Here is a 22,397-nt window from a genome sequence, read left to right on the forward strand (position 1 = left end):
GCTGTACTCTCTTAATTGAAAAAGCTGTGAATACAGAATTCTCTGCCCAGATCGTTGTCATTTAGTGTAATAAAGAGCTGTAAAGGGTATAACATCTGTTACTCCTGTTATAAGACTGCAGATTTACAAGTTACGAGCCATTAAATAGGCTGTGGAAAAACAAAGTCAATACATTCAATGGTAGAGGTACAGTAGGTTACATCCAACCATCATGAAGAATGAGTTGTCCAAGGATTTAGTGTTTGGTAAATACTCTAATGCATCTTTTTTTCAGTATTTAATTTAATCAAGTAACTGGCTGCTTATTAATGGCAGTAATCTTGTAACCAAACAAGTTTCTTCTTAAAACTAAGTTTAACATATCAAAAACAACTTATTAAAGTAGTTAATGTAGTCACAGGTGATTAGTTTGCTGTTGATTATCCTAAAGATATATGACCATGAACATGTGTCATTTTTTCTGCAGGGTTATATTTGAGGATGCGAGCTCAGCCCATTCCAGATGGAAACCAATGCTGGCAAAAGTAAAAGGACACCAGCCGTATCTGTCTGCACTTGGCGTCAGCTTAAACCTCAGATCTTATCTGCGTTAAAGAGACGACGGCTAAATCAGAAGATCTAATTGGGATGCTGGCAGACGCACAGCTAGAGAGAAAATCCAAGCATAAAGAAAGCAGAATCTTCAACCAAGCAGGTAAATGAATGCCTTTTATAGCTGCACTTCAGGGAACAAAAGAGATGTATCATCAGTATTAAAGGTGCTTTTGACTGTGTGGTGTTAAGAAAAATGGAGGTAAAAGTGGAGGATGAAATACTGACCTCAAGATAAGACATAGAGACGCTGTATGACATGTCATCACTTGTCTCCTCAATGGCACGAAACAGGTCATTCAGCGTCCTGACGTAGATTCCCGGCTCCTGATCTGTCCCTAACATGGTGTATGTCTTCCCACAACCTGGAAACAGAAGAGGAAATGTGGCCAAAATGAATATTGAAAATGAATATTTCCTGTTATGTTTGAGTTAAGTTATGGGAAAATGAAAGCCCTCAGTACTAATTGCTCTACTATTCCCCTCATTAAGGTGGTTCGAAACCCCTGCTTGTTCCATGATACATCCAGGACCATGGCCTCAATTTAAACTCTACATAAACAAACCTCTGTAGTTATTTTTGGAGTTTTATTTGGCTCTCTGCAGCCAAGCGTGACAATTCAGACCTTGTGGTTTGTAGAAAAATCTTCCAATCTTCTACTATATCTTCCATAGGAAAGGAGATTTTTCTTCTTATGTGATTTAATAAAATCTCTACACAATTAAGACAGCAAAAGACTTGTGCATAAATGAACATCAGTGAAACATTAGATGGTGTAAAATATCTTGAGATATGAATAAAATGTGATGTTTATGTTTTTTTCAAGCTTGAATTTGAGGACATGGCATTGATATATCAGCAGAAGATTTATATCATCCATGCTTATTATGTTTCCATGTCATGTTGTTGTATTATCAAGATCTCATGGTTACCAGGTCTCTCTTGTAAAAAAGAATTTCTAATCTCAATGGGACTTCCTGGTTCAATAAAGCTTAAATAAAAAAATCAAAATAAATTTTATTTAACCATGTTTTATTGCTGGAATTTTAAAGTGTAGCATGCCAGATTGAAAGAAAAAGAATTGTAGTTCTCACATCTGATAAAACAAAAGCTGATGCACAATACAAGCTTTTTGCTGTTATCCAATGTGCAGTTATTTTCAAATTAATTTTATCAGATACTGATACAGATATTTAAGTGCAGTTAAGACCTAAAACTTCAGGCCTGAAAACACACCATTTAGAGTTTGAGGATGAACAAATTCCAGTCCTTAAAACAGACTTAAAGTGTAAACAATGATGATAAATGGATAAAAAAAAACTTCCAGCCTTAAACTCCATTAACTTAATTGTTCGTTCAGCCAATATTTACAGCTGATATACGCAGATATTTACAGACATATCAATTGTAAATGTCAGCAAAGATTTTTCCGAACTGCTGATATCAACCGTTTACTTTTTAAGGTAATATCTACCGATGATACCGATATCATCCCCTAAAAACTGCCTAAAACGTATAGAAACCCACTTCAAAACAAACTGGTAAGTCTTAAAGGTCAACTGAATAATCTTCAATAATACATTAAACTTTCTGTAAAGCTACAGTGAGGTATCAATAGGATGATGAGGAAAAGACAGAGCTCAGCTCAGTGGAAAAGAAGGTATATGACAGCTTGCCATTCCTTAAATAAAGTACTGTTTACATCCATAAAAAACATTCCTTTTTTCGGCTTTACTAAATACCAATACAAAAAATAATCACAAAAATCTTCCCTATGTCTAAACCAAACAACCTAATGCTACAAACAAATTTCGGGCTGTGTTTTCATGACTACAATATGCTTTTTCAATATGTTAAATTATAGCTTGCCTGACCAAACTGCCAAATTAAGACATAAACACACATTAAAACCTGTATTTACTTCCCCACAAGAGGAAACAAAGAGCTGTGATTGTCTGAGACAGATGGACAGACAGAAGGCACATTCAGTCATGAGACAGATGGAAAAATAGATGGGCAAATAGTGCTCAACTAGTTTATGGCTATGATCTGTCCCTGCCTATTTAAAACATTGGAGGTAAAACATGAGTCCTTTTATAATCACACCTGAACTACAATTAAAATCCAAGACAGTTGAGAGTAAGATGTCTCACTGCTTTCCAAGTGTGTGTAAAAAGCTGACTCACAAAGAGGCTAACAGGAGATAACACTCAATCACACACAGACCTGTGGGTCCATAGGCAAATACAGTGGCATTGTAGCCTGATATGAGGCCTTCGATCAGCCCTTTGGTTGTTGCTCGATACACCTCCTCCTGCACAGAGAGCAGAAAATACACTTAAAGGATTGAAGAAAACAAAAATCTCGGAAACTTAGATTTAATTTAGATGTTTTACTTTTGACTGACCTGACTGGCTAAGTAGTCAAACGCAACATCAAACATGTACGTCTTCTCCCTGGAGCGGTTGGCACGCAGGATATCGTCAGGGTCCTCCATGGGGTCCATCAGAACCACCACCTGATGACGAAATGAACATGACTTCAATTTCAACCAACACAATCACACATTAAGCCATGAGACAGACACAGGTATATAAACTAAAATACTTAATATAGAATCAAGACAGTGATTTTATCCTGCTGCCATTGTCAACCACAGTAAAGGAGGCATAATATCTTAAAAAAGGCTTGAGCAATTCACAGCATTTTTTCACCCAGGCTGTAGATGTGTTTCTGGGGCTGTCACAACCAGCATCAAGTAGACAGTTCACTTCTGTTCTGGCATCACTTTTCCACACCAGATATTGCCACTTGGTTGTACAAAAGCTTCTGGTTGTTCTTTTCTTTTTCATGTGTTTTTTTTTTCCATGGAGATCTTGTGAATTATCTTTAGTTTGTTTGTTTCATTGTTTCAGACAAATCTGTTTTTATTTTATTGTATTGCATTGTTGCGTATTGTATCGTATAATTTCATTTCATATTGTATCGTAATGCATCGCATCGTTCCATATTGGATAGTTTTGTATTGTATTGTATTGTATTCTATCATGTAGTATCATATCACATCATATCAAAACAGATCAGATTGCATCCAGGGATGAAACGGGTATCAATTTTTATTGGGAATGCATGACACTGAATTTTTACCAATATCTGATATATCTGGATTTACATATTCATTTGAGCCAATGCAGATATCAACATTGATACTTTACTGACACCTATACCTAAATGTAGTTAAGACCTTTCTATGGGGGTAACCAGGTTATGGAAAAGAAACCAAATAGTCTTAATCAATGACTTGTAAAAGAGATGCAGATTACATAAGATTAGGCTTCTTTCTGCTCCTTTTTATAACATATTGGAGATTTTATGTTTGGATAAAACTGTTTTGTTTGGTCCCTGAATGAAAAATGCTTGTGAATTAAAAAAAAAGGCCTTAGAACACACATTTTATGTACTTCCTTTATTAATTAAAGAAAGAGAATAAAATAAGAAAAAGACGTTAGCTGACATAGGTCTGTTGTTGCTGCCTACAACTCTACTGTGCATCTCTATTGTCATTTGAACTGTTTGTAATTTCTGTGCTTTAAACTGTGGCAAATAATGTTCAGTCAGCATACATTGTAGGTTTACCCAGGTGAACAAAAAGTGAGTCTGCACCGAAACTAAAGAAAATCTTTTTGGGACCTGGAGACATCACTGCCTCTCTCTTCTGCTCTCTATCTGTCCACACTACATTGCCCAAGGGAGGGAAAATGGAGTTTGAGTCAAAAATGTGTAAGTTCTTCAGAGCATAACTGCTTCAAAGCAAGCAAAAATTATTTCTGTGTACCAACTGCTTCTTCTCTCTCCTCCTGGATTTATCTAACTAATTAAAATAGGTCACCAACAGTAGGAATCATCATTGTATGTTGTGAAGTTGGAGTCTATTTCTCTTTGTTGTCCTCAGTACTTCTGGTAAAGTCTGCAATCAAACAAACACCTGTGTCACAAGCTGGATATTTCTTAGATGTTACCTCAAGGTTTCAGTCTCTGTGTCATTGATTACAACCTTTTGCACACAAATCAGACTGTGTTAATCAGACACATTATCTGAAGTGGGTTAGTGGGGCGGCATGTTTTGTGGATACAGCTTATCCAACCTGGTACTTAATTTGTTACTGCGACAAATTAACTCAAGATCAGCCTGACTGTACACTTAAGTAATCTGATTTGTTTTACAAATTGGTACTAATATAGCAGGTTAAGGAACACATCAACATTACAGTTCCATTTGATGCTAGACCTAAATTGTACAGGTAGCTCAAAAATAGGTGTTTTATTTGACAGTGAGGATAGGGACATGGCAACATGACCACTGCCCAAAGTTTCAAGTACAATCTGGTCAATTTCTCTGCTTTCAGGTAGTGTTTTAGCTTTTTATAATTTCATCCTATTTCATCAAAAAAAAAACAAAAAAACAAAACAAAACAAAAAAAACACTGTATGTATTTCTATGCACATGTTGACGCTATCTGGCTTTGTCACATGTTTAATGCAGGCACATTTGTCAGTATGTATGCATGTATGCAAATGTGTTTTTCCTCCAACCATCTGCCAAACTGTGAATCGTGCTTATAGGACATAATGACCAATCTAACAGCTCACATGTTAAGGACATTCACACAGTGGCATCTGGAGGAGTGAGGGACTAAGTGGCATGTGTGAAAACGTGTTTGTCTGAGGGGTATAATTTCTCTCTCTGTGAATAGAAGAATAATAAAAGTATTTATGTTCCAATTGTGCTGTTTGACAAAGCTTCAGCCCAATTGACGATCATCAGCTCTCAGAGATGAAAACTTCAGGGACAAATTATTATCAGAAGCATCACAGCCTGACATCAGAGTAAAGTATCATAATTTTGTTGACAAATCACTGAAACAGTGTGGGTGAAATCTGCTTGCCAGGCTCTCAACAGCTACAGGAAATTATGCTCATCACAGAGCTGTGGGTCTGCTCCAAATCTGAACTAACACAAAACATGCTTCTATCCCTGCATTGTCACATGGTTATGTATGACATTAAATTTTATCAGTAGAAAGGTATTTCTCTTTAAACCAAGTAGATGATTAAACAAGTATATTCCATAGGTATGATACATGTTAATATTTTATGTACTTTCTTTGGCATAAAAAAAGCTACAAGTAGAGAGATGAACCCTTTAGGTTACGTCATATGTGACCATGCAGAAGCTGGGTTTGTGCCAAGTTTCTCAGCTGATCAGTCCATTTCATAGCTGGGTTTGGAGAGTCCTCTGAGGCCTAACACTGAAGCACCCGCCTTGTTTGATGACCCCCTCAACCAGTGAGCCGCTCACTTTGAAGCCTCTCAATTGAAATTCAAGTGGTGAGAAAGGAGAGAGAGGGAAAGGGTCGAGGTTGCAGAGATAAATACAACATGTTTGTTTTGCTGTGATGACTGGGATAAAGATACTCCTTTTCATGCAGTTTTTACAATAAGAATCTAATGCAATGCATGTAAGAGATGAGGCACTATTGTGGCCAAAACAGTGAGGCATGAGAAATACTTGATGCTCATCTATCGGATCTGTCCTCCCCCTCCTCTTAACTTCCTGCCTCTCTGCTAACTCTGTGAGCCAACAGCTTTAGTGACGTACGACTTCTGATCGCATTTCACAGGAAAGATACAGTGAACAACCGGTTCCTTCTCATTCTATCAGAAGCACTTGAGGTCAGAGGCACTTAAGCCACTTACACTTGGCCTTTGTGCGGACCTTCAACAACAAAATGAGTCAGAAAAATCAGCTTGTAAAGAAACAGAGACACAAAGTGGCGAGTAAGTCAGTCCAAGATCACACTATGGCAGTAAGGGGGGGTTATGCAAAACCAGGACTTTGTCCACATGCGGATTAAAATATGTAAATAGAAGGGCTGCCAGACAATTACATTTTTTAATTGTGATTAATCTCAGAATTTCAGTGGTTAATTGAGATTAATAATACCCATTAATTACAATGTAAAATTCCACTATTTTCCTTTCTAAACATATATTTTTTTCATTTTGGATTTTTTTCTACTGTCTTAAACAGTAATTACACCTTGGGGATAACTGACTTCCAGATTGGATACAGACCTGCTTTTGGAGATAGATCGAAGACTTCAACATGAACCTAACCACAGAAAAAGGAACTTGTCATGGATTGAAAATGATATAAGAGAACATTTAAAAGGTTAAGATGTGAGTTTTTCTTTTTTTTTTTTTAAGTAAAATGAGACATTGAGGAGCAGTGGTGGGCTTATTTTACATTGTTATGGCTGCAGGGAGACTGTGAAATGCCTTAACTAAGGGGACAATGAAGCATGGGATAAATCGCGATTTTAAAAAAAAGTTCATTAATAGTGGGCCTTTAGTAATAGTGATTAACTAGATTCATCGTGACAAGCCCAGTGAATAGTAACTAAAGGTTGGTAGAGCCTTGCTCTGCCTAAAGTGTTTTCACTGTTATCTAACAGTGCGATTTACTGGCAATGTTGGTATATTCCTCATCATTTGTAAGAGTCATACTAGGAGAAACTTTGGTTGTTCATAAAATCCACCTCAAACTTGTCCAGCATATTAAAATAATCTAAATAATAAAGGCCTTTCAGAAGTTGAATTTCACAACACAAGATTCTTGAGACCAAACATGGTTAATCTGCCCAAAAACACATATTTGAGTTCAGGCTAGACAAAGTTCCATTTAAGAATATTACGTTTTACAAACTCAATATGCAGAACATTTGCCAGTGTTTTTGTACAATTTGAACAGTGTGCAGGAGATTATCAACAATTAAAAAAAAGAATATTACATAAAATTGCAAGTCTAGGATGTCTATTTATGTTGTGAAAATATTATTGGACTTTACTGGAATCACAGCTGACTACTATATGTTGTGTTGTAAAAAAAAAATTGGAAACTCAAAATCTTGCATTGCCATTTGATTTAAATATATTGACTGGACTGTCTGGAGACAGTGGCTGAGAGGAGGGGGAAGGACAAAGTCACCTCCATCTTTAGTAACCCCTCTCACTGTCTCCACATCAAGCTGTGGCAGATGGGCAGCTCATTCAGCCATCGCCTCATTCCACCCAGGTGCAAAACTGAGCGCTTCAGACGCTCCTTTGTTCCCACTGCCATCAGACTTTAGCAGTGGGAGTCACAGGCTGTGTCCGAAATCACTCACTCATTCCCTACTCCCCATCCACTCTATAGTGAGCAGCATATAGTGAACTATATAGAGGACTCAACTGCAAAACACAAAAATGATTTCGGACACTACTCCAACTGCGGGCGATGACATCATCGCCGTCTCACAATTAAAACATTTGGCAGCAACGGCTTGTAGATTCCCTCGACAATGGCTGAGGATCGAAATCAACGGTAGAATTTCAATGAAAACTGGTACAAAATGTAACGTATTTTCACAAAAAATTAATATACTAATAGATAAAAAAGTTGTCTCTATAGTGATAAAATAATATACATTTTTGTGTGTATTATTATCACTTATTTTTGCAAAAAGATGATGGTCTCATGTCTTCTAATCATCATAGGGGGAAAAAGTTACTCTGTTTTGAATCCTTAATATTTTCTTACAGATTTGTTAAAACCAACAAACAAAAAAGCATTTTTTTTTTTAAGATTTATTTTTGGGCCTTTTCATGCCTTTATTTGATAGAGGAAGGACAGTGGATAGATTCGGAAACAGGGAAGAGAGTGGGGAGAGACATGCGGTAAAGGGCCACAGGCCGGATTCAGACCCGGGCCGCCCGCGTACATGGGTAGCGCCTTAAACCACTTGACCATCTGCGCTCCACAAAAAAGTGTTTTAAAAAGTTTTTATATATGTTCCTGTGCTCCTCTCGTTCGTCCGTCATGTTTGAGAGCAGCAACCGCAATGCATTATGGTAAATATTGCTGGGCTAGTGACCATCGGTTGTTCACTACTTTTCACAATGCATTGTGGGATAGAATGAGTGCACTATATAGTGAATAACAATGCTCATTGGTACAGATGGTACAGATATATATCAATACAGATATTCTAATATGTATTACAGACCTACAACAACAGTCCTTTGAACATATTTTAGAGTATAAGAATGAAAAAAAACAAACTTGAGTACTTAAAGCACATTTTGAAGGTTAAAGATTGGAATGAACGAAGAAAAACACCTCAACTATGTTAGGTCTGTTAATCCAGCCTAAAACGTCACAAACATGTTAGTACAAATGGCAAAAATTTACAGTCGATACCTGCTGATATTCATAGCCGAAATAGAGGTTTTAAATATCTCCCTGACTTAATTTACCTACCATTTTCAACAGCATATCATCAAAAAATACTTGATAAATACATTTGAAATTACAATGTTGGGGCAGCATTCATATTTTTTTGCTGTTTGACTAAATCAACCCTAGCTCTGCTGGCTACAAGTAAGAATGTAACTGTCAGCCATCATCCAGTTAAGTGTTAGTTTTCACCTCTCTAAAATAGTCTATCATTGTTTCAGTGAAAAGATAGACACAATTGCTGTTTATGTTTGTGTTTCAGGCTGTGTTTGTATCATAAATTATTAGATTACTGTTAATACATGTCCTGTAAAGTGAGACATATGCAACTGTCTTCTTCATGCATGTAGACTGCTATCAAGTCCATATTTTACGTTTGTTATATTGTCTGATTTTCTAAACAATATAAATCATGTAGAGCAGAGCTGGAAACACTGGAAACTAGTCATTCCTCATAACATGACGTGACAGTTGATTATGGAGAACATTCACTTTTCTTATCCACACAAAGACTTGTAGAAGTGAAATTCTGTTATGCAAATGTTAATCAGAGATAAAATTAGAATGCTTAGAGTGAGTATCACATGATACTATATGCATAGTGTTTTGTGTGAGTTAATTGTGTTCCTTAAGAAAGTTGATGAGCCTGCAACACTCCTCTTACATAATTGCATGTATAGGAGGTATCAAATACTAGGTGCATCCATGCACTTGGGAAAATCATTAAAGCCCAGGGGTGTTGATAACACCTCTTGTCCCATCTGTCATCCGTGTTTCTTCAGTTACAGAAGAAGCGTCCACACCCAGCAGCTGCTGCTCGAGGCAGATTCTGTACCTCTAATTTTCTTTAAGTCTCCTGATAAGACCGAGGATGCTGGCTCTAGTGACAGCACACCGTGTTGATGTCTGGGCATGTGCCTGGGCATGTGGATTTGGATGCCAACAAAGGAGTAGAGTTGAACCTCCTCACTCCAGATTGTGCCAGCATACACTGTCCACTGTCTGTCCAGGTTAATTAAGTGTTCAGGTCACTGTGAACTGTCAAGTGTGGATGTTTACTGCGCAGAGCAGGTCAAGGAGCATTTGGCAGTCTCACGACAATCATTAAATCCCCCACACATCCTCTCTTCACACAGTTGCATGGAAACATGTAGTCACATACATAGCAACTAAGAAAGCAGTGTTTCATGTTCTCTGCAACAAACAAGTCTGTGCAGGCAACGTGGCAGGTGGCATGACTGACCACAGGAGCTGAAGTCAGAACGTTGACTCCCACACACTGTGCTGTCATATATGCATGTAAACACTCAAGCAGCTACACCACTCTTTATCAATGTACAGTGAATAACAGCTTTATTCTTAAACCACGACTTGATTACCTTCAGAGTCAGCGTGCTTTGTCAACTAAGGAGTTAAAATCACTGTCCATGCTTGGTGGCAACAAAATTACAATTAAGTTAAACAAGTCATTAATATTTCTACATGCTGACTTCCATGTTGGTCAAATAGTTACATAGCGTCTCACAAGCAGACTGCTCTGACTTAATAAGAAGACTATGACTCACTCATTTATCAGCTATGGGTGTTCTTGTTTCTACAGCCTCCTGCTTTCAGTGTTCCAATATTCAGTGTTAAACCCCTAATGCTAAAAGGCAGCAAAAGACAAGTGATTCTATCAATAACCATTTGACGTAATTAGGCCAGATAGGGGATGAGAACAGCTTCAGTGGAGTCCTCTGCATAATGTTGTTGATTCAGGTGTGACCTTCAGTTTCTATCTCTGCTTTGATAACAGCAAAGATGCATCTGGTTCACTGTTTCAGCTCCTGGTCCTTCTGAGAACAGGAGGGATGAAGATATGAGTAGACAAAAGCTCTTCAAACTAGGGCCCACTTCAAAAACTCATCATATGTCAAACCTCGTCATCGCCCAATTTTCCACTGTTGTCTGAACGGAGTCTTGTTGCTCATTCTACTGGGACCAACTGGTGTGTTTTCTTATTCATGGTTACCATTAAAGGATATGCCAACTTTGAAACAAGCTGGAGAGAAGCCCGAGAAGAGTGACACAAGGTGAAAAGGAGAGTAATATCCTGGTTGACAGCATCTGTAAACATGGTGTCATTTTTAGCGCTTTTAATCATGCTGTCTCTTTCACAATGGATGCAACAGGCGGCCATCACTTTTCATTTGGATGCGGGGCTTGAACCTATTCAACTTGACCCTGAAGGCTGACAAAACAAATGCCCACAGCGTGAATTTACACACTGTGGTTATGAAAAAAGGAGCCTCCTGAAATATTTATAGCCTCGTGAGGATCAGTCAAAGTCAAAACAGCAGCTTGCTTATGCAGCGACACAAAACCAATTAGCATGATGGAATTATCTAAACGCCATAAAAAGCAGCAGGGTGTGATATTGACCGCCGTCTCTCTTGGCTGATGGCTTTTCTAATCAACGGGACCTGCTGGTGTGGCCATAAAGCAGCAGGGTTGACTCGGTTGGCCATCTCGCTGATTATGGCGCCGTTAGCTCCCACCGTGGATCCATAATTCAACGCCTGGATGTGGTACTGTTTCACAAGCGGGACTGCTCTAGTCTGATCTCTTTGACTCTCTCTACTTTAGTGTGCCAAGAGGAGAATACTGCCAAGATGGGCAACAAAAGTCAGTAGTTGTGTAGACATCAAATGGAGAGAAGTTTCATTACTCCTAAATAGTGTCTTGTATATCTAATAAAATGACAAAAGACCTTTTAGAAATCACAACCACATAAAGAGCCGACAGTTCATCGGCTGTCACTCACATTGAAAGCATAAGTAAGAGTTGTCCTATCTAAATAATATGGAGGGAAAAACTACAGATTTATCTTCTTTAAAATGCTAAGTATGTTTACCAAGAATATACAGTCATGTGAACACAGAAAAGTCAATTATAGCTACAAATAAACTGTGAAAAAGTAACTAAAACATGATTCTTTTGCATTTAAAACATTCAGGTGGATACAGAGCAAAGCAGCCACAAAGTGAATAAGTGTGTGTAATTAACAAAAAGATAAATCGTCACTAGAGGCCATAAATAGAGCAGCAGCTACAATTAAGGCTGAAAAAGAATGCCAAATAAAACAGGTGGCCCTTTTTTTAAACACATACACGCACATGGGAGTCTGCATCAGAGCGATAGGGCCAAACACGTCAAAACCACGTGTACACAGGGAAGTCACGTTTTATTGCTTATGTCTCTTGTTGTTATTGATGATCTTTCCAAGTTTCTAAGGTTGTGTCCTTTTTTCATCAAGCTTCAAGGTTTGACCACACGTGCTGAACAGATTTTTATGTAGGCTTTTATGTGGACTATGTATCAGTGTGTTATATCTGAAGAGCATGTCCATCAATTAAACATGTTTTTTTCACAAGTGACACCAACCTCAATTCACACTCACCTCCATGTGGCATTCTTGTTACCATGGAGGCACGTTTTTTAATTCATTTGCAAATGCCATTGAATATCTGGGAAACTGAGGATATCCTTCAAGGATTAATCAAGCTTGTTCATTTCTGAATAAAAATACTGAGAATGTTTTAGTATTATTTTTCTCTGACATGATATTCTTTAAAGGGTTTCTGATCATGAATCGAACGAGCAACCATTGTGAGGAGGACTGAAGCTTCAACACGTGGTGCCTCCTTCACTAATTCAGCTAAACTGAAAGCCCCTTCCTCTTCTTCTAAGTAAAGCTGAGCTGTTAACAAGGAATATCATGATCAAAAAAATAAAAGTTAAAAGCTAACAAAATATATACCTTTTTAGTGTCTGTATGCCATCCCAACACGTGTAGTTTCTACACAGACAAAGCCCAATTCAAACTAGGGCTGAATGATTTGCATATAATCTAACTGCATTTTTCCCCCAGTATTGTGATTGTGATTTGATATGTGATTATCACTAGGTACCTCATCTTGTGTATTTTTCAACAAATTCAAGCAATAAATCATCTATATTACAACCTACACTTAGTCAAGCAGCATGTTTTGACTTTCCAGGGAGTGCATAGCTAGAAACCCCTAACAGTCAATTCTGGAGTGTGATGCTCATTTCTCTGGTGATAACTGTGGGAACCAGTGAAGTTTAAAAATCAATACATGCTTAACTGTTATTTGGTTCCTTCTATGGTGCCATAGAAACAGGCTAAATGCAAAAATCCAAGATGGCAGCTTCCTTGGAGGGGACCCTCCCTATGTATGAATAAAAGGCTTATTCTGAGTTAATTTAAAATATAAATTTAAAAAATGTGTTATCAGATGTCAACACTAATTTAGATCAATCTACTTATAAATGTTATGTTTCATTTTAACCAAGCTTGTTTTGCAAAATGCTACTAGGCTAAATATTACACACTGTACCTTTAAATAGAATGAATAGGGCAGAATGATTAAAAAATAGCTATAACTAATTGCATTATTGTTGCTCATATTGCAGATTTGATATCAATTGGTTAATTAAAATGGGATTATTGTTTTTATGTCACCTGTTTTTATTAAGAAAAAAGTACATAAAACATGAAATGGAAAATTTTTGTAAACCATTTAATAAAAAAAATGACATTTGAATGTTTGCAAAATGTGCATAAAATCTCTGCTGCAAAAAAAAAAGAATGTAATAAACTGCTTTTTTGACATTTTTCTAGGGCTGTAGTCAACCAAAGAAAAACTTGGTCGATCAAAATCGCACCCAGACACCAATTAATTGATTAATTGTTCAGGTAAATTAAAAAAAAAAAAAAGAAAAAAAGAAAAAAAATCACTTTGTTGGGGACTAATTCAATCCATCCAGGTTCCTTGCTGCACCTGCTTGGTACTCTAAATGATCCTAAAATGAACATAACAATCCTTTGGAAGCATTAATACTTTTTTTAGGCTCATGACCTTGTACGAAAAAAAAACTAATTAAGAGACGATCAGCGCGTACCTGCCTTTGATCTCCTAACTAATAACAGGATCACTTGATCCAGCCCGCGCCGTGTCATTTACTAGCATAAAGCAGACAGCATGCAGTGTTTTTTTTCAGGGAGGTGAGAGGGAAAAGTTCGCTCGTCAGGACTTAATGACCAGCAAGCATCGCCTTTATCACCTCTCCTTTCTGTCTGTCTGTAAGAGAAGCTAACGCTAACGTGAACACTTAAGGGAGATTATAAAAGGAGATGATACCACGCAGCCTATTTACCGACAGGTGAATTAAACTGACCACGGGAGTTGATGCAGTGAGGGAGGGTGGAGCAGAGATACTTAGCAGCGCCACTTCAATACAAACAGCCTGCAACTTTGTGACGAGTTGATGCGTTGTTTCTGAGCGTTACTGCTGTAAAATATCAGAAAATATCCCACTCTGCGTTGCTTTGTGTGTTCCTCTACCTGTTATTTCTAAGAGCTGCATTGCTCCCATCCACAGCAGCACGTCTCCCTTTAACAGTCAGCTGCACACTCAGCTTCTTCCCCCTGACCAGCGTCTTGGGGGGGAGGGTGGGGAGGCGATTAACTGACCAGGGTGAGCTTAGTTGAACAAAAGCTTTTTGATCAATTAATCGACCAATCGAATTAAAGCTGTCAGCCCTACATTTTTCAAGTTAAGGCAATATCACAATGTCTGCAATTTGTAAATTGCAGCATGCCATATTGCGATTTAATCTCATTTGCAATTAATTGCCCAGTCCTAATTCAAGCCAAATATCCTTCTAAAACAGAGAGGTATTGCCCTGAATAATTTGTACTGACTTAACACTATGATAAGACCATAAGGATGACAACCGCCTACATTAGGCCTTGAATACTCTCTTTTCATGTGAGTGTAGATATTCATCTTGACTGTAAAAGAAAAGCCTCAAAGCATCCATACCATCATAAAAGAATCAATAACCTATGTGTGTGTTTATGTGGTTGTGTGTTCAAATAGCTTGGCTCTCTTCCCTTATCTTTAGGTTGCACACTGACATAACCAGAGTCCTTAGACAATGACAACTGTGTGTCACATTACGAATAAAGCAAAGAACCACGTATCAAGATCACAGAAAGAAAGCAATCAGGTCTGGGCGCTGACCTTTACGGCACGACCTTTCGAGCTGCTCTTTCAGAAACGCAACCGAAGCTTTGGAAAAAAAACACAACGGGTACAATTGAGTCTGGTTATCTGATAGAAAACGTAGGAGCTGCCCTCTCCGCGCCCTAACAATGCTAATGTAGATCCGCTTTCAGGGACTCTGGATGATCGCAGGCGTGTGCTGGATCAGAATGCACTTGATACATGGTGCTTGATAGCAAGGCCTGCTCTTCATTTGATGTTACATAAGATGTCTGGGCTGAATGAAACATCTCTACAGTGATGCTGACAAATACACCTGCAAGGCGTTGTTCAAGGAATTAAACTCCATTCTACTGCACCACAGGAGACCTTAAAGAACCTTTGAAGAAATCTGACTTTCTTATCAAGGCCTCGCCATTAGTTTGCCTTACTCTTTCCATCGCCATTTGTGCTTTGAGGGCACAGATGTAGTTTATTGGATAGCACAGGCACAGATAGTCACAAAGGATAAGGGGACAATACAGCAATTCATCATCCATGAAAGCTCATTGAAGCTCCAGATCTTAATTACGATATAGGGGAAGCCAAGTGCCTCAATATATCCTCAAATGTCAGCCATGACAGAAAATATCAGCCATTAATTAAATGTGCACGTGTCATATTTATACTATTTTAAACAGGCAAAACTAAAACCATGCCATCGTATCTGGTTAGGTAGCCACTTTAACATGCTGTTTAGCCTAGTTTTGATTCTTGTATAATGTGTGTGTGTGTGTTTGTGTTTTTTAATGATTTAATCTCTGTTGTTTTAATGATCAATAATACTGAAAAGCATAGAAGCTTTTAAAGGACACAAATCTCTTGTCATAACTTTAAAAAAATGTTTTCATAAGAAACAAATGTCACATTGCACTGTCTAGACAGTTTGCAGGCTATTGCTTGTATTTTGTTTGTGCTTAAAAAAGAGAAATTACCTGATAATATCTGCTTTAAATTAGCACAGGAGTTAAACTACTTGTATCATATCAAAGTTTAAAATTCTGGTGTCGTGACAACTCTAACTGGTCAGAAAAAGCATAACCTGGATGATGGAGGTAATCTTTCATTTAATTATCATCTTAGTACTATCACCAACCACAAACATTTAAGGGTAAAATACAGTTGGTGGATTCATAATCTGGATGTCAGAGGCTGTTAAAGGTAGGGGGTAGTGTGGAAGCCAGAGGTCCACCACAACACACACAAAGGGACAGACACCAATTACTCAACAACAACACACCGACACTGATATGCACACAGACACACTAGAAGGAATTAAACTAAACCCTGTGGATGAACATTGAACGGCAGTCCAACAGTTTCAGTGCCAGATGGAAGTCTTTGGAGTTTAAAGGAAATTGTCCAGCTGAGTTTTGGCATAAAAAAACAGGTCAAAGAAGGAAATCTCTGGATTAAAATCAGGTCAAGTGGGAAGCTGAAGAGGAGCGTCTCAAACTCATCCACCTAAGAACGCAACTTTTAGGAATGTCTCACATTTTTGTGCCAAAAAAAAGATCAGATCAGGTTTACAGTTTTTTTTGTTATTGTTGTAACTGTGCATCCTGTCTCTTAGCAAATCAACATGAAGTAAGAACCATAATGACTGATAAACATCCAGGGATATTGGATTCTGAACAGAAATTAAAACTCAAAGATGTCTTTGTATGACACACAGTAAACAACAATGACTTCCCGCAATTTACACATAGGACGACTGCACCACGCACTGAAGCGCCGCAGGTTTGCTCCAATGGAAGCCGAGCGACCTCTTGCTCAGAGGGCGAGTCTACAGCACAGCGCCTTGCAGTCCTGATCAGTGGGCAGAGATCACGGGAGAACTGTGAGTTCACACAGCAATAGTATGTCAACAGCGGGCTATTTTACCTTTGGGGCTTAATTTGTCATCCTTTACCATCCTCCGGTGTAAGTCTGTGATATTATTGCTTCCACCATTGGGTGAGTAGATTAGGAAGTTAAAAGGTTAATATTTGCTTAAAGGATCTGTGGTTTTATGCTAAATTCTTTGGCTAAACATCCCCAAAATTAACTTTGACTAGTCAATGGTGCTGTTGTAGCTCTGTGACCCACTGACCTCTCGGTGACCCTTAGCTCTCGCTGCAGGATGAGACGTAATATTGATATATTGATGATTAATGATCAAGAGTCTGTGCATTGTGTTGTATTTTAAAAGAAATGGATATTCTACGCTTGTGACTTCTTCTTCTGGAGCTTTCTGATCGACAGGTACTGACGCGGTTTGGCAGCGGCCGGCGATGAAAATAGACCTGCAGCGTATCTTGAACAAAGTGATGCGAAGTGTCAGTTCAGGCACGCACCACTGCCAGTCTGGATTGCAGCTGTGGAAATGCTTTGATAGAATAGAGAGGGAGCGAATAGTGTTATTAGAATGGCACAGCGAAGGACTTTCATGGGGAAAAAAAAAAAAAAAAAAAAAAGCTAGTGAGAACAGAATGTCACAGAGGTAAAGTGTGAAACTGCATTTTTTTGCAGAAGAAAGTATCTCCTTCTCTGAGGCACCGATTTAAACAACATCAGAGATGGCGCAATTGCCAGATGTTAAGGTGGCGGTGGGAGAGGAATCCAATGACAGTAGTAAACAGAAAAACCAGGACATGTTGAACTTCAACACCAAAACAAAAGAGGAGCTTATTGGACTTATTTCTGAACTTCAGATTAAACTGTTCGACAAAGACCAAGAGTTCCTAACTGAGGTCCAGACCAATGTGGACCAAAAGATAGCATTGGACGAGGCCCTTAAGGAACGAGATCAGAAAAAGTCAAGAGCAGACAGCCTTCAGAGGGAGTTGGAGACCACAATAAGAAAGAACCAGACACACATTGAATATCTGACCGCCGAAAACAAGTCCTATTAGCGGAAGGTACAGCTCTACAAGGACGCAGCCATGAACAACCATGAAGCCGGGTGGTTTAAAAGCTTGAGGAATGAACTTAAACGTGAACGCCTGGGGATCAGCTCAAAGATTGACAATCTAGTACAGGCCAATGTGGAGTTGGAGAAAGCTTTGCAAATGTCCAAAAATGAAAGTCTACAGATGGCTGAAGATTTCCAGAGCAAATTTGAGGAAGCCAGACCACAACAATTGGAGACAACCAACAAAAACATGACTTTGACTGAAACGCTGACAGAGGAGAAATCCTCAGTGCAGCATGTCGCCAAAGACCTAAAAGAAGAGGCCACAAGCAGGGACATCTTCAGTCAACAGCACCTGGAAAGCTTACTGACAAAACTTAGTGAAAAGGATACCAAAATCCTCAGGCTCATGTCAAAGCTCGAGGCCCAAGAGGACACCATTTTTAGTCTGCCAACAGAGTTGGAGGTGTCAAAAAAAATGCAAGTCTGTCATTGGCTGACAACTTTAAGAGAAGATCTGAGGAAGTCAGAGCTCAACAATTGAAGACAACAAACAAAAAACAGATTTTGATTGGAAAGCTGACAGTGGAGAAATCCTCCTTGCAGCAGACCGTCAAAGACCTACAAGATGAGGCCACACGCAGGGACATCTTCTACAAAAAGCAGCTGAAAAGTTTACAGCCAAAGCTTAATGAAAAGTAAACCGAAAGCCAAGGGCTTATGTCAAAGCTCAAGGCTCATGAGGAAACCATTTTTACACTGCAGACAGAGTTGGAAGTGTCCAAAAATGAAAGTCTTAACTGGAAGTGTAAGATATTTCTCGCTTTCTTGCAAGATATTTCACACCATCTCATCTTTCCCTGATGCTCATTTATGCACAAGTCTTTTGCTGTCTTAATTGTGTAGAGATTTTATTAAATCATATGAGAAGTAAAATCTTGTTTTCCTTTTTCTTGGAAGATTTTTCTACAAACCACAAGGTCTGAACTGTCAAGCTTGACTGCAGAGAGCCAAATAAAACTCCAAAAATAACTACAGAGATTGGTTTATGTAGAGTTTAAATTGAGGCCATGGTCCTGGATGTATCATGGAACAAGCAGGGGTTTCGAACCGCCCTAATGAGGGGAATAGTAAAGCAATTAGTACTGAGGGCTTTCATTTTCCCCTAATTTAATTCAAACATAACAGGAAATATTCATTTTGGCCACAGTTCCTCTTCTGTTGCCAGGCTGTGGGAAGACATACACCATGTTAGGGACAGATCAGAAGCTGGGAATCTACGTCAGGACGCTGAATGACCTGTTTTGTGCCATTGAGGAAACAAGTGATGACATCTCATATAGTGTCTCTATGTCTCTCCATTTTTCTTACCACCACACGGTCAGAAACACCTTTAAAACTGATGACACAACTCCTTTGTTCCCTAAAGTGCAGCTATAAAAGGCGTTTATACAAAAGCCCTTGTACACCTAAAAGCCACCATCAGTATAAGCTGCAGATGATGGTGAACTGGTTTGCAAATATGGACAAAGCCGTCTCTACAATCCCTAGAACAGAACGACTGCAAGAACAACAGCAGCAGAGTAGCTCAGAAGAAACAGAGGCCTGACAGATAGACAGAGGCAACAAGCTTGGTTCTGTTTGTCAGGACTCTGTATTTATAGTGTTCTTGTTTAACCAATTTCAATAAAGCAGAATTAAAACTATACTTAATTTATCGATTCATTCACTTTTTCTGTACATTAGTTCTTAATATTCAAAAGTCTGTTGTTGATTGTCTTTGGTCTGCCTTGTTGATCAGTTATGCCAAGGTGACATCTGCCATTCTGTGTGTAAACATTTCCATCATATCCTGCTTTATCTGATGCTGTCATTTCCTCAAAAGGCAGTCTCAAGGATCGGTCTTAGTAGACAAACAACATGTTGTGACAGGGGTATTACACAGAATATATCCTTGGAGACTTACTCCCTTTAGAGCAGGAGACATATGGGAGATGTTTTTCTGTGTAAACACCCTACAAATCACTTGCTGCAAATCTGCCTGTCCTCAGCACTACCTCTTTTCTGTGTCCTGAATTTCCCGCTACCCTCATTTATCCAATTGTTGGTCTCTGTCCCCCCGCGAATTTATGTCTAAGTGATAAAAAAATTCTGGGCTTTTGCCAGGGTTTCTGAGGGCATTAACTAGTGACCTATTAGCTGTGACACATGGATCGATCCATGCCTGTATCTCCTGCCAGAATCCTAATAAGACAACCCATTACTGATCCTGTACTTCCTATTTGTGTAAGCGGTATTAGGTGGCTGCGAAGCAAGCAAGAACATTATGCTAGTGATTCTGTTACACAAAACACAAGACACAAATGCATCTGGTCATCACATCACTGCTAGGCTAATACGAATACAGGAAAACTGAGAAAAAGAAGAAAAAGACTGATCTTTACAGAATGTATATTTTATGAATTTTGTATGAGCCTCAGAAATGTCTAACTCTCTACTTCCACACTCAGAAGCTTTTAAAAAACAGGGTTGGCCATTCTTAATCTGACATGCCAGATAGACTGTTTCATATATCTATTGCATGAATATATTTCACATTCATCTGGAAAGCTCCCATAGAAAGCATTTGGGAAAGGTAGGATTTTTTTTTTTTAATTCTCATAAGGTAATTGGAGGAATTTTCTGTTTGTCACATTCATGACGGGCCAATCAGAGTGACAGGAAAAATGATAGTGTGCATGTTCTCTTAAAGGTGCAGTGTGTAATATTTAGCCTATTAGCATTTTGCAAAACAAGCTTGGTTAAAATGAAACATATCATTTATAAGTAGATTGATCTAAATTAGTGATGACATCTGATAACACATTTTTTAAATTTATGTTTTAAATTAACTCAGAATAAGCCTTTTATTCATACATAGGGAGGGTCCCCTCCAAGGAAGCTGCCATCTTGGATTTTTGCATTTTGCCCATTTCTATGGCACCATAGAAGGAACCAAATAACAGTTAAGCATGTATTGATTTTTAAACTTCACTGGTTCCCACAGTAATCACCAGAGAAATGAGCATCACACTCCAGAATTGACTGTTAGATGTTGATAGTCCCATTTTTACACACTGTACCTTTAAAAACAAAGAACTAAAAACCTGAAAAAATTACTAATTATAAAAAAGACAGCTTAGTGGCCCTTTTTGGGATCACAATAAAGATCTCTTCTAAAACTGAAATCATGAACTTAGTTATAAACATTTCTTCACACAAAAAAAAAAAAAAAAAAAAAAAAAAAAAAATCCTGAACCTTTTAATGAATGGAGAGATTGTGAATTCCGTGATTGACAGGCATGTGCCAGTGTGGGTCAAACCATCCTGCCATGGGGGAGACTCAGGGGGTTTAAGGATAATTAAATAGCCTTAAATAACAGCCTACAAAATATTAAGTCTGGTTTATAAACTTAAGGTCCTTACACTCTATATGTGCAATTTTTTTTCATGCAAATTATTCACACAATTTTTTTTCAAACCTTTAGAAAGTCAATGCAAGCTTCCACACCAGCAACATAATTTCACAGCGCGAAATTGCTGCAGACATTTTTTCCAAGTTTTGCTCCGAAAAGCACACATCAAAACACTTGTTAGTACCGAGTTTTAAGCAGACAGAGGAACCAAAACGTCCTCACACCACTTGATGTTTGACATCTCCTCAAATCTGTCTGTAGCCAGCGCCTGCGGTTTTTGCCTTAAGTTGCCTGGTAGAGAGGGAGATAGGCAGCAGGCAGCCCGACATGTCCACGTGAACATAAATATGCTACTTGCACAGCTGGAGCTGTTTCTAAACTAACAGGACTTCAGCACAATGAAATATTTAAAAACACAGTCTCCTCTGATCTCAGACACATGACTTATAAATACTCTGGATCAATCAGCTCACTGACATTACTCCTGTGATGTCTGGAACACAAACAGGTGAGCCAGTTGGTGCGCTGTAGGGGAGTTAACAGTCAAAGCTGCACCCTTATTACTATTATTGATAATATCTGACATAAAATAAATACAAGTCAGTCCCTCCTCTTACAAACTTGACTGGCTGTGGACAAAAGTGCCATGCTACATGGAGTGGAGGACAGAGAGGGAGAAACCTCCTTTTATCTTCCGCTCCCATATATATCTCTGTTTATCAGAGGACAGATGAAAACACACCGCAGACGTTCACAGCACAAATGTGTTTTTAGAATGTACATAATAAACTCGCAAAATCATGTCGCTCCGGACGTGCATAGAAAGGCGTTAATGTTCTTAAATAGCCTACATATATTTTAAAATCTCACGTACCCCTAGGGGTACGTGTACCTCTATTTGAGAACCACTGCTCTAATGGACTTCTTATGGTATCACCAACCATGTTGTTTAATAGTAGTTAGCAAACAGTTATGAGCTTTACTGAAACCTTGATTGGGATGAAGATATTG

At 38.4% G+C, this 22,397-nt stretch overlaps 1 protein-coding gene across 1 annotated transcript in view; it reads right to left on the reverse strand.

Annotated features, from left to right (window-relative positions):
- Positions 1–22,397, reverse strand: part of kif19 (kinesin family member 19) — a 59,136-nt gene that overhangs the window by 17,537 nt on the left and 19,202 nt on the right. The window contains exons 3-5 of the mRNA XM_041814958.1: positions 3,000–3,110; positions 2,819–2,906; positions 820–956 (exon numbers count right to left, since the gene is read on the reverse strand). Of these exons, the coding sequence (XP_041670892.1) occupies positions 820–956; positions 2,819–2,906; positions 3,000–3,110 (336 nt within the window). The remainder of the gene's footprint in view (positions 1–819; positions 957–2,818; positions 2,907–2,999; positions 3,111–22,397) is intronic.

This window comes from Cheilinus undulatus, linkage group 20, assembly GCF_018320785.1.
Source record: "Cheilinus undulatus linkage group 20, ASM1832078v1, whole genome shotgun sequence".
In the NCBI taxonomy this organism is placed as follows: domain Eukaryota; kingdom Metazoa; phylum Chordata; class Actinopteri; order Labriformes; family Labridae; genus Cheilinus; species Cheilinus undulatus.